Genomic DNA, 13,698 nt, shown 5'->3' with positions numbered 1-13,698 from the left:
CTGGGATTCCGTGAACTGTGCCGAGTTCCCCGCTTACGAGAAATTCTCTCCCCTCGCCTATCCAGGCCAGCAGGCCACGGCCAAAGCTCCGTTTCCCACCCCTCGGTGGTTTAACCGTCCTCTGGGCCATGACACGGCCGCCTTAATCGAGGTTTGGTACACTTCTGCCCAGTGTTCTCCAGGAAAAGGAAATAACATTCGTACCAGGGGCGGACGATGTTTCAGTTGCAACTTTTACTAAGTATGTCGTATCATAAACATCATAATTATCATACCAGCGACAGCAGCTAGCCCGTACTGGGCATAGTCGGAGCCAGGCACGAGGCAAGCCTCGCAGTGCTACTTGGGGGGCTGGCTACAGAAACAGGCTCTGATCTAAGTATTTTACAAATACTGGCACGTTTAATCCTAAAAGCCCTGTGGCACGGGTACAGTTCTACCCCATTTAGTAGATTTAGGGTGGCTACATAATTTGCCTATGGTTTCACAGCTAGACAGCAGAGGAGCCAGGAACCAAAGCCAGACAGTCTGGCCCCAGAGCCAGGCTCACAAGTACGAGGCAATGCTTCCCAATGCTGCTGCGGGCTGTTCCTCCTTTCCTTAGAGCAAGCGCTTCAAGCCGTTCTCTTTCAGGAGCGGTACCCCGATCTCCCTTTCTGATAAGGCGCCCACCCTCTGGCTGGAGCCGGCGCTGCCTTGCCCGCCCCCGCCCCAAGCACAAGATTTACACCCCGCTGACTCTCACTGGAATCTTACTTTGCTATGTGGAAATGATCTGCAAACTTGAAGTGTTTGCTGTGTTTGTCTTTTGCCAGATAAGTGTACAAACAACTAAACAAGACTACAGATGGTTCCAGCACCCGTCCCTACTTGGAGCTGGTTCTGCACCTGAAGCTCACTAATAATCTGCAAAGAGAGTCCATCTTACAATCACTGGGTGCATCTTACCTGTCTTCTTACTGAATCCCTCAAACTGCTTTAGGAGAACAGTAAGCTAAGACACCCTCCTACCAAACCGCAAACCGCATCTGTTTATTCGTTTTTAAACACGGTGGGCTTTGCCTTTGGGGGGTTAGCGTTAGCCTTTCAGTCTCCCGCCTCCATCCATCACTCACTCCTGAAAGCACCACCCTCGCTCTCCTGACCCTGGCTCACTCCCAGCGCATGCCTTCACATGGCCTCCCAAGACGTGGGTCCACGACCAGCTGAAGGGCAAGCGGACTTCCCCAGTGGCACCAAGGCTGAGGAGGAGCGGCACCCCCTCTGCCGTGTCTCCGTGGCAAAGGCAGTGCTGCCTACCTAACTCCACCACACTGCCTTAATCTCCCCTCTAGGCTCAGAGCTAAGCTCCATTTCCCAGGCTTTCTGCCTTGAGGTTGGCCAGGCCACTTAGTTCTGGCCCATTAAAAAAAAGTGCCACTTCCATTTTGCAGAGTCCCACAGACAGCAGCAACACAGATGGAAAGCACAAAGGTTCCTAGTGACCACAGGAAGCAGAGCCTCACGTCCACCTACACTGAACTAAAGAAAATAAATCTTTAAGGTAATGAGCCGCTTAAATGCGTGGGTTTCTTACTAGCCTATCTTAATACATCACTCGTCCCAAAAGAAAGATCTAATGCCTGATTTGACAGGATCACCAATAATAAGGTGGTATATCACAGCACACTAGATGTGAGCTATTGAAACAAATGGCTACAAAATATATTATAACTAAAGGAATAAATTTAAGTACCTTGTGTCTTAAAATGCAGGAGCCCTAGATTCACCAGCGTAAATAATTCCTGGAGATTCAAGTTAAATTATAAACCACACTACATTACACAGCCAATTAACACCCATTCACGTGCAAAAAATACATTGTTACATTTACCCAATAAACACAGAATCTACCACGGAATTTCCTCTAAAAACTCTAAATTTATATTTGGACAAAGTAATAATGGAATAATTTTTCAGTATATACAGTTAGCTCCGAAGTTTGGAGGACTGAATCACAGAGCTGGAAGGAGTCGCGAATATTTTATAATCCAACTCCGGCCTGAGAGCAGGCTCAAAATCCCCCACAGAACATCGTAACATCTCCCCGTCCGGTCTCCTTGTCACAATCATGAGGAAAACAGCGTAGTAAAACACAGAGATTTGGGCATGAGGGCATCGTTCATTTTGTCTGGTCTGCAGCCACGTGACTTGGGTGGCGTGTCATGTATGGACTTTGTGAAGCAGATTTGACAAATCGTGAATGACCATTAAATCTGAGTGTCGGGCACATAAATTTTCATTGTGATGTTCTTTCTACTTGTATGTTTCAAAAGTTTTATAATAAAAAGTAAAAGAGAAAAAGAAACGCCTTCGGTACTTTTTCATGCCCCAGCTCGTTGGGGCTGCAGCGTTCCAGCACAACTCCAGGGCGTCCCCGCCTCTTCCCAGTGCGGCCCCGGCTACGTGCCCTCCTCGACGCCCGCCTCGTCTGCTGAGCTCTTTTCGGATCATTATTTGACCTTCTCAGTGCACCCTCCAAGACCCCGGCCAAGTCACTTAGAAAAAGCCCAGAAGAGAACCGGGCCACGAGGTGGGAGGGAGACGGGGGCCACAGGACCCCACGACAGAGCGGCTGGGCCAGCAGAGGGTCCAAGAGGCCCAGCTGGGGAGGACAGGGCGGGTCGAGTGCCTGAGGCCTGGGGAAAGGGTGAAAACAGGCTGCATTTCCCAGGGACTGGGACACGAAGGAGCAGAGGTGTACCCCAGAGAGGGTCTCCTAAAAGCCTGGAAGCGGTGAGGACCATGAAAGATGGAGAATCTGGGGAGGGCAGCAGGGCACCCAGCCAGATGGCAGATGCGTCCCAAGGCCACGACCCCACACCCCCGGGACTCCAAACGGATTTCTAGATAACGTCCAGCTCCTTTGCAGGACCGGTGAGCTTTTCACGATGTGGTTCCATTCTCCTGCCTGGGGTCACCTTTAGCCACGTTCTGCATATATACCCCGGATGTATGAGCCACCCGTATTCGTGCATGTGCATGAGCTGCTCCCTCTGCCCACAGCCGCCCCACTTCCACGCCTGGCTCACTCCACCTCATCCTGCAGGGCCCCCTAAGCAGCACCTCCTCTTTCCTTACCTGCCTCCGTCCCCTGGCTCCCCAGACCCCAGGACACTGACCCCGGTGCCTCACTCCTGATCAAGTGCCAGGCGGCCACCCCCGCCGGCGGCTCTGGCCCAGCCCACGTCAGCCGGCAGTGCAGTCATCGGTGCCCCCTCTCTCTGCTCTGCAGACGCCTTGAGCTGTCATCACACATCCGCAGGTCTCCCAGGGTCCAGGTAAATAGGTACTAATGGAACGTATGCTGCCTGACTCCGGTGAGAGCAGAAAGTTATGAAGAGGGCCGCAAACAGAGGCCAGCGCAAGCCCGGCCCCCGGAGGAGCGCGGAGGGCTGACGGGCAGCAGCGGGGCCTAAGAGCCACGGGAACAGTCCTGCGACTGCGGGAGGAGACGGGCAGCGGGCGTGAGGCCCCTCGCATGCCGTACACTAGGCTCTCCCTGCGCTGGCTCTGGGGGCAGCTGATCAGAGCTTGGTCCTGACCACGGCCTTTCCGCACGCCTGGAGCCCAGTTCACACCACACACAGCTGCCTCTCCCAGACCCTGCAGTGAACCACAGGGGAACCTGCCCGCAACCAAAGGGTCACAAGCTCCGCCACAGAGGCACACAAAACCAACCACAGGAAGCGCGAGGAAGCTGCTCAAGGTGCGGCATTCACATGCGCGAGCCGCTGCGCAGAGGGCATCCCTGCACCTCCCCGCAGATGCAAACCACGTCTGAGATCGGCAGGACACGGAGGGCACAGCTTTCTGAAACGCCAGAGCCGCCGTGACTTCAGGGAGCTTCCCCTAACCGCTCAGAAAAACCAAGCCCGTGCTGTGACTTTCTGCGATACCCAAATCCAGCCCCTACCACAGGGCCACCACCGTGCCAGGGTCACCCTGAGACGTCGTAAAGGAAGAGGGGTGTAGGGACAACCCATTCGAGGCTGGCGAGCAACCCAGCAGCTGTGTCTGTAGGCCCTTTGGTGCGAGCCAGAATTCAAGACAGAAACTCCGTCCCAGCAGGCCCGGTGCTGGGCCCACTCCCAAAACAAACAGAGCAGGAGGAAGATGGAAACAGGATGTGTGTGCTGTTGGCGGGGCACTCCTACTGGAGTCTGGGGACTGAAGGCGGCCACGCCCAGCCGAGGACGGTCGATGGCTCCATGCAGCATTCCACTCCCAGGAAACACGCCCATCGACGCAGAACACAGGTAAAACCCCAGGCCGCTCACCTGCAGTCTCGCTGCACTCGAAGTTGATGACAGTCATTCGCTGAAAGCCCGAGCTGCATTCTTCGCCTCCAAAATATATCAAGGTGAGGTCTCCGTCGGAGTATCTAATACACACACACACAAGCACACGCGCGTTTGGTAGGACCGAGACAGAAACTTGAATTTTTAAACATTTCTACTTTAAGCCCTGTGCAGACCATCAACAAATCAGTACTGACACAGAACAGCACGCTCTCTCGCCAGCTGGGGGAAAAGGCTAAAGGAAATGAGTTCCAAATGTACAGGCTTATCGTCCTTTACTTCAAAGTAGTAACTGGCTCGAAGAAAGCGCTGAAGGTTTTGCTGTGAGCATGGAGATGCCTCTGCTCTCCTTTCTGGATTTTGTGCAAAATAAATAATGGCCAAAAAGCACACAGCTCTTCCATAAACACAGTCTTACCTGAGGGATCCTGGACAATATTACTTTCAGAGAATTACGTTTTCACGATGCTTTTGTGACAGTAACCGCCAAGTTCAGGATCACGAGAACTGAGCTGAATGCATTTTCTTAGTTGTTTAAAACTTTTAAGTAATGCTAAAGGCATTTCATATTTTCAGAATGCCAGAGAAAAATGGAAACGCCTTGGAAAGATACATTTTAAAGTACGAATGCCACGTCAACTAAAAACCAGCTTCCCTACAGCATGGTTCCTTCCTAACAATGGGCTATAAAGCAAACAGCTTTAACAGAAGCACTCTGTCAGGCCAGGAAAAACATCCAACTGCTTAGTGACAAAAGGCGACCTGCCTAAGTCAAGGCAAAGAAAAGCGAACGCTGGCTTTACGTCCCACAGCGACAGACACAACGCGCTTAGAAAGTGCGCGAAGGCGGCTTACACACCGGAGGGTTTGATTCTGGAATCTTCCTGCCACTTTGACTTGAGTGGAATCAGTCTTTTTCACTTGGCAAACCGCAGCCTGTTTCTCGTGACAGACCTTTGCTTCAATTTCTCCACAGATATTCAAATAAAAAGTATACTCCTTCGTGTCTGAAGTATAGTGACGAGCTAGAGAGGAAAACAAACGCAAAGAGGCTCTGTCACACCCATGGGTGTTAGGGTTCTGGTGCTACTTGAGTCTAACCCGCGTCCCTCCTTACGAAACGCTTGTCCCAGGGACCAGGGGTCAACTCGGCCCCTCGCCTGCTGCCCTGTTCCTAAGGCCCCCGCTCACCTCCGTCCAGGCTGAGTGGCTTGAGGTCGATGGCAATGTCATGCTGCTCACTGCTCAGAGAGCAGGTGCTGCTTTCCAAATAATCCCTGTGGCAGGCGTACTCGGTGACCCACTCGACCTCATAGCGGCAGTTGGAGCTGGCTGTGAGCTTGGGAACGGTGCCCTACCAAACGGTTTGAAAGGAGCAAACTTAACTTTTGAAAATGCAGTCTAAATGCAGGTTTTCCATGCTTCTGAAAAGCTCCAAAGTAAGTTGCTAGGTTTTCACATTTTTCTCTGTTTTTGAATCATCATTGCCCTTAACGTATTTGGATTATCTTTCAACAACTCCGTTTACTTGTTATGTTTTTGGTCACTTTCAGAGTCATACTCCAGCTTCAACCTGTGAGACCACCTGAACTCAAGGTCATCAGACACCCACAACCTCAGCAAGCAAACGTGCCTTGCGAAGGGTGTGGGGTCTGTCCCGTCCTTGCAGAGGTGCTGTGGAGCCTGGGCCAGATGAATCCCCAAGTAGAGTGGGAACGACCACGCGTGTGAGCATCTGGGGGAAAGTGGTCCTTAAACCCTTTCCTAAGACTGTCAAAGGGGCCTCGGGCACACCTTACCTGTGCTCGATCCCCCCCTCCCCCAGGGGAAGCCGGCGTCACCTGCCCACCGGACTCTGACAGAGAACGGCTTTCACAAACACGGCTTCAGTATGAACTGCGACGCACACTGTTCCCTGGGGGGCGGTGTCATCTTTAACCCCCCGGTGGGAGAATGTTACTGGCCTGGGGATCAGACATAGCTGTGCTGCTTCTAAGCACCATGACTCCACAAATGTTTACCCAGCGCCGGCCACGGGCCAGGCACTCGTCCTCAGTGCTGGCTCTGCAAACACGGGTCCCGTGCTGAGTAAGCTGCAGAGGTGCAAGTCCAGCTCTGCCTGTCTGACTCAAAACTGGAGCTTTAGCCGCTCAGCTCAGGAAGTCGGACATCTGGTGACGGCGTGACAGGGTGCCAAGTGAGAGCAGTCGGACACAGAGGCCACACAGTGTCTGGCCCACTTATCTGAGATGTCCAGAAAAGACAAGTCCATAGAAACAGAAGGTAGACTTGTGGTTGCCAGGACTGGGGGCAGGATCAGGGGGTGACTTGACACTGGGCACAAGGTTCCTTTTGGGGGTGATGGAAATGTTCTCACGCTAACAACCATTAAAATGTACTTAAAACAGTTGGATTTTACAGTTGGTAAATGCAATGAAGCTTTTTTTAAAAAGACTTATATGACAAGATGAATGTTTACTCAAAGCTCAGCTTCTAAAAACATTCAAACGCCAGCATAAATGCTTAAATACACCTTCACGCATTAAAGTACCACACGTAACCCAGGCTAGAAATGGACCCGCTAGCTGTTCTAACAGCGAATCAGCCTCCTCTGCTAACGCTGCTACGTGCCGTGTACCCCAGGGAGAAGCGAGGTGGCGAGCTCCCGATTTTCTCCACCCTGAGAGCGTGGAACCACTCTTACTGAATGTAGAACAAATAAGAAAAGGAAACAATGAAACCACTGCCAGCTCGGCAGGCCTAAAAGATTTCCATTCACATGTGTGGGTACGAATGGAAAGCATCAATCAATATTCCTGAACGTCATGCTCAGAACTGACATCGGGTACTGGTCGGCCCGTCGGGTCTTCAGCAAGCTCCCACCACACGGCCCCGGGAGTCTGGGGACGTGAAACGGAAAGCTGGCTGGGGCTGCACGTTTGTCTCCGTATCCCACCACACAGAACAGGCCGGCTGCCAGCCCGAAACCAGAGCAAATTCCACGTTTGTTTGGGGGAGGGGAGTACGGCTCCCTAGCAAAAGAATTCCTCTCCTCCTACTTCGTTCTAGTGCAAGACAGAAATAAATGAGAGGAAAGCCCTTCCCTTCCTCCGTGGGGGGTGTCCCCCTTCCATCGGCACCCACATCTGCTACAACGCTCACGCCACCACCACGCGGGCAGCGCGTGCGTGCGACATGCGACACGGCTGGGCACCAGCCCAAGGACGACCCGGCCGATCCCACCCTCCAGGAGTTTAAGGCTGTGCTAAAACTGAGTAAACAGCCAGAGGCCAGAGCCATCAAGCTGCCTGGGAGCTCGGGAGGGGGAGGCCGCGAGGGGGGAGCCGCTGCACTCAGGCCTGCAGGGGCCTTCCTTCCGGCCATAACTCTCCATATGTCTCTGACGTCGGTGCCCCGCACGGCAGTCGCTGGCCTGCACGATTTCTGCAAGGTCTGCATGTCGCCCGTATACTCACATCCTATGTTTCTGTAAACTAATTAACTATTTTTACCTCGCCTCATCCTACACATAATAGCCTTGAAATCGCAGGTTTGGGATTGTACATAAGGTTTTCAAATACCCACTCAACTTGGCATAACTATGAAAATTTTTTAAATCTGTCTGTGAACCCCTTAAAATCATCTCCTGCAACACTACAGCAAAGCGCCATCCTGCATCGACGCGCAGAGGCCCCTCGAGGTGACTGAGGAAAGCAAACGCCCTTCTACCAGGAGACACATAGGCGGCCGGGGCGACCCGGGAAGCTCGTCGACTGCCCCGTGCCTGCGCCCAGCCCCACCACCCGGGCCCAGCCCCAGGCCTGTGCTCCTCAGGCAGCCCAAGCCAACAGGCACAGCTGGGAGACACCCCAAGACAAGCCACTCACCTCCCTGCGCTCCGAGGGGCAGACAAACGTCACAGTCACGGCCGGGCTGTGGCCATCACAGAAGTCTGGCTTTCCTGCCTCTTCTTTCACGTAAGTCAGGACAAGCCTGGATGGCACACGTAGAGAAAAGTGTGTTACAAAAGCGCCTGTCGCATTCCAATGACTCTGGGTTCCTGAGCACTCAGCATGCTCATCTGGGGCAAGGTAACACGAGAACAATTAAAATGTAAAAGAAGCTACAATACAAAATAACTTTAATTCCTCTCCATTTGGGGAAAAAAAACTTAAAAGTAAACTTCAATGAGTGCTACTTTCCTAAAAAAATAAACAAACCTATAAATTTAAATACTAAGAAAAGCTGTTAGAGTAAAACAGAAAAAAAATATGTAAATAACCTAACGAAACAGAACAAACGGCTGAGCAGGCCAAGCGCACTTCTGCCCACGAGGCTGCAGGTCGGTGTCCTCAACCCCGTGCCAGCCGAAGGCCTTCTGAAGCAGAAGACATCCACGCGGCCTCCCACGGCCACGCCAGGAGGGCCGGAGCCGCTGGAGGGTGTGCTGGGCCCACTGTGGGATGAGCCACCACTCCTGGCGAGCCAGCCAAGCGTAACCAAAACCAGACGGCACGCCTCTCTCTGGAGACAAGCTCCGGCTTTCATTTCACGCCCACACTTTACGGCGCCCTCTCCAGCCCTCCCAGAATGAAGAATCACCCATGTGGCACTCAGGACAATGTCACGGGTTGGCTTATGCCCGCTCCCACCCCTCAAAATTCATATGTTGAAGCCCTAACCCCAGCCCCTCGGCAGGTGACTGCACTTGATGATAAGGCCTTTAATGAGGTGATTACGTAAAGAAAAGGTTGTCAGGGTGGGCTGGTCCCATATGACCAGTGTCCCTATTAGGGGACGCTGGGACACAGACGTGCACAGAGGAAGCCCATGTAAGGGCACGGGGAGAAGACCTCCACCTGCCTGCCATGGAGAGCGGCTTTGAAGGAACCAACCCCGCTGACGCCTTGGACTTCTGGCCTCCAGAACTGAGAGTAACGGCAGCCCGGGCAAACCAGTGCACACACAGGAGTCTCCCCACATTTTAAGCCTCAGTCATGCTCCCACGTTGCCCGTGGGCACGCGTGTGATCTGTGACTGCAGCCCTGACATGCCGCTAGCTCCAGACCAGGACGGGCTGCAGCGAGCCATCTATCCGAAGCCCCTGAGATGGGGAGAAAATCAAAATGCTTGATCCCAGTTCCGGCCAGGGTCACATGTGGATCTCTGGAGAAACACATCTTTCTGCCAAGTCAGGGGACAAAGGCAGGAGAAGAGCGTGTGTAAGCGGCACAGCTTCTCATGAGAAATGAGCCACCCCCTGGGAACTCGGGTGCCGCTGTGCCCCAGTCAGGAAGCAGCCTCTGCGCCCTGGAAGGAAGCCAGTAAAATGCCCTTCCTGCCTCTCGCCCTGCAGGATGGTGTTTACAAGGAACAGATAAGCACGGACACAGACTTGACTTCGCGGGCGACTTGCCATGGCGAGTATCAGAGCGCACCTTAAGGTGGGTCTTGTGCATGAAGGACACATGTGGACGCAAGCTGGATCGCGATATGTTTCCACAGCTCTCAGAAACGAGTGATTAGAGAGCCGCTCGGCCAGCGAGCCTACATGCCTTGTGGCAGTGACCAGTGACTGTACGAGCATGTGTGGAACAGTCACTTTGCAGGAATCAGCGTGCAACAAACTGAAAAGCCAGGATCTTGCTAAGGATGACGAACGCCAGCTGCAGACTGACCTGTCCTTGCCCACGAACTTCAGTCCGCCCTTGGGCTGCCCAACGTCGAACGCCTGGTCCCCGCGCACCAGGCAGGCGGCAGTGCCGGCCGGACAGGCACGTAGCTGAGGATCTGAGCCCCGCAGCGAGTCTGCAAAACATTACATACGCACTGGGTCAGATTAGGCGTCAGGAGTGGTGATGACACTTAACCTTAAGTCCAGCGTCCACTTAAAAAAAAGCGCTGAATGTTTTTAAGTCTCCATAAGTAAACGAGTTTAGAAACAAGAGCTAGGATCGCACCCCACTGTAAGACGCGGGACAAGCCAGGAGCCTCTCTGAACGTGAGAAATTAGTGCAGCACCACCCGCCTACAGGGCTGCAGGGAAGTGGGGGCAACGCAAGCTGCCTGCTCTGCAGCTGGTGCATCAGAGGTGCCCAGGAAACGGGAGCTATTATGGAAGTCGTAGCTAAGGATGTGCCCCCTTTCCCCTAAAGACACCCTAACTTCAGCGCGACTCCGTTTCAAGCTGTGAACAGACTAGACAATGTGGGTGCTTCATTTATTAGTGGGAACATGAGCAGATCAGGGAAAGAACCCACAGACGGTTCTGGGTTCAAATCTGAGACCCGCCACTCACTCCCCCTACAACTCTGGTCTGACTACACGACTCTCACTGCCAGTTTGGGGGCGGGCTGGGAAAAGAGCGTGCTAAGTATGTCGAGATCCACACCTGGACTTTACAGACTGCCGGCTGCAACGGCCATTAATGACACAGCCGTGCCCCCCCGCCCCACGCTGCGTCACTGTGATCGTCACCTGGCATCTGATACACACGTCATGGGTTTTACTTATTTTATGCTTCTTCCACTTGACTATGAGAGCAGGAACTTCCGTGTGGTCAATGCTGTAATTCGGTGTCTCAGTCAGTGCCTAGCACGTAGTAGGGGTTCCAAGTTAGTTCCCCCATGAGTGAGCAAATATCGGCTGGCTTGGGCTTTAACTAAAGCCTTAGCAGCCCACGCGGGCAGGGTTACCACCTCTTCCCCAGTTTGCCGTAGGAGCCACCAGGTGATGAGGAAGACAGTGAACTCTTAGGTCTCACGCCTGCATCACGGGGTTTCGCTAGCGGATGGTCTCAGTCCACAGCGAGCTCTGCTGTGCCGTGTGTGTGGGCTCCTGGCCCCCACAGGGACGCACAGTGGACAGACCGCTTGGTTTACTGAAGACAAATGTGAGGCAAGTGCCCCTCGGTGTGCAAAGAGTTAAGCCAACAGCAGGAAAGCTACAACTGTCCCTGAGGTTGTGAGGGTCACTTTCAAACCTGGGGAGGCTCAGAGCCATTTCCTGGGGAGGGAGAGTGTCTGGGCAAAGACTGAGGCACCCCCCCACCCGCAAGTGAACCAACGGCGCCGAAGTTCTGCTCGAACAGCCGGTAAATCGGAAAGAAGAAAATTCTTATAGGAACATACCCAGTGAGTTCGAATAATCCTAAAAGTGATAGAAAAAAACAGAAATCTAAATGTTTTCTAAACTAAAATAGCATATTATTTCAGAATTCAAAATCTTTAAGACTTCAATTTTTTAATCAAATTTGAGCTATAGACCCATTTAAGACAAAGACTTTGTCTATCAACCTTTTCCCAAAAGAACAATAAAAGCTGTCGTCAGAGAAAAAAAGAATGACGTAAAAAACCTGACACACAAAAAATTTAAATGATCACTGGTCATTCTTGAACCCTGTATGTGGTATATTCACTTTTTAAAACTGTTTAGAAATAAACAAAATGGTACATAAAGTACACGTACAATTTAAAGAATAACTGTAAACTAATACTCATGTGCTTATTACCCAGCAATACTAGCATATACTGTTTATTTTTAAAACATTATTCCAAACTTTCCTAAGGCCAAAATCCTATGTACTGTGTGAGAAATAAGAATGTAAGGAAAACACAGAAAAAATGAACTTTTTATTAGTTAATTATGAGCAAAGTTTACTAATGGCACAGTCGCTGCCAGCATAGCAGAAGGCCAAGTCCTGGCCTACAGGACTAACAGTTCATAATCCTTGAAAGAAACATCAAGCTGGCTTCTAGAAATCACTGATAGCACATGCATGGGCTTAGTGAACGCTTCTCATGGCCCTATTAGATAAAGACCATGTACAGCCTTCAGTTAATTCAGCAAAGACTCCCGAGCTCCTCACACCAGCTCTGGCCCCTTCAGAGGAAGTGAGGCAAGAAGTCAGCCCAGAAGGAAATACGCGTCGTGACTAAGTGGCCCAGGACTCCGGGCACCCTCTCTCTCCTACCAGCCTTCAACTCAAAGCCAAGGGGCATAGATACACACAGCTCAAGACAGTCCTTCACCCCCGGCTCCCCGGGAACTCTGACTCCATCCTGCTTCGGCCGTCCCCGGCGCCCCAGCACACCCAGTCAGTCCATTCCCCCCCATCGCACTGCAAGTGAGATCTACCTGGGAATCTTGAAACCCAGTGTCTGGCAGAGAGAACACACTGGGATGGACCAACAGTGGGGAAGGCATTCGTGATGGAGTCAGAGCTAACTGGGGCCCGGGGCTGGGCTGTACAGAGAATGTGGTGGGACACGGATATCCAAGGAGGTGAGTACAGGGAGGAGGGCAAAGATACTGAAGCCTTCTAAAAGTCTCTTCGCCCCCACGCCCACGCCCCCCAAGATTCAGACCTATGTCTCTGCAAACATTGATGAACAGAGTGGTGTCCGGGTCAGAGTCATCCACCAAGTAAGCACCGCTCAGCTTGATCAGCGGGTTTAAATCATGCTTTCTGAACTCTCCGTCAAACGCATAGCACGGAACCTAGGAGAGAGGACAGGAAAGTCAGTCTTCAACACACACTTTCTTGGGGCTCGTGGCTCAGCGAAGCCTATGACCGATGGCACATAACACTGGCCTCCGGTGTTTAGGGTCTATCAGGACATGATGCCACCGAAAAAGCAAAGGCTTACAAGCGCTTCACCTGCTCCACAGTCAGGGTCCTGCTCACCTGCGTGCGCCCGCGCCTCTGCACCCACCCTCACTCATCTGCACCGGCCCCTCCTCCCTCCCCACACAGCAGTATCGCCCACCTTACAAAGGTCCTCCCGTGTCGTCCACCCCCCAGCTACTACCGCACAGCTGTGACACTTACAGCAGAAGTCCCTGCCCTGCCCACCCTCGTCACCTCTTCCTCCCCGCCTTCCAGTCTCTCCTGAACTCAGTCCCCCCCGCTCCACCAAAACCACACCTGCCAGGTCACCTTCAACTGCCAGCTGTCAGATCTGATGTTCACGCCCAGCCTCCCGCCAGCTGGGCTCACAATGGTGAGATTCTGGCTTTAAAAGTTCCATCTATTTCTGAGGGCAAAGTGTTCAAGTCCAGAGATGTGCCCAAGACTAAAAAAGGCCCTGGTCACCTACCTGACACTATCCACTACAGTGTCTTTACTTGAAACGCCCTGTAAGCTTTATTTCCACAGTAATACACCGGCATCATTTTAATCATGCTTGCAAAGGAACATTCTAAAAACTCATGTTCTCTGCAATCGTTCAAGGTAGTTTGCTTCCTCATTTTCTACGGATAATTTTCCTAAAATTGTCTTTGAGATTGAAGCTATTCAGAGGCAGATCTATTTACAAAAGTTAGTGCTTAATATTTAGTGTTCAAATTTTTCTTAGAT

General features: G+C 52.2%; 1 protein-coding gene across 1 annotated transcript in view; it reads right to left on the bottom strand.

Moving 5' to 3' along the window:
- Positions 1-13,698, bottom strand: part of IGF2R (insulin like growth factor 2 receptor) — a gene marked incomplete at its 5' end in the record, with an annotated part of 98,619 nt that overhangs the window by 51,836 nt on the left and 33,085 nt on the right. Inside the window, 6 exons of the mRNA XM_025049054.1 lie at positions 4,320-4,423; positions 5,200-5,365; positions 5,532-5,694; positions 8,228-8,333; positions 10,019-10,148; positions 12,707-12,839. Coding sequence (XP_024904822.1) covers positions 4,320-4,423; positions 5,200-5,365; positions 5,532-5,694; positions 8,228-8,333; positions 10,019-10,148; positions 12,707-12,839 — 802 coding nt within the window. The remainder of the gene's footprint in view (positions 1-4,319; positions 4,424-5,199; positions 5,366-5,531; positions 5,695-8,227; positions 8,334-10,018; positions 10,149-12,706; positions 12,840-13,698) is intronic.

Source organism: Pteropus alecto, unplaced genomic scaffold (assembly GCF_000325575.1).
Source record: "Pteropus alecto unplaced genomic scaffold, ASM32557v1 scaffold195, whole genome shotgun sequence".
Taxonomy (NCBI): domain Eukaryota; kingdom Metazoa; phylum Chordata; class Mammalia; order Chiroptera; family Pteropodidae; genus Pteropus; species Pteropus alecto.
This window is presented reverse-complemented; position numbering and strand designations above follow the sequence as displayed.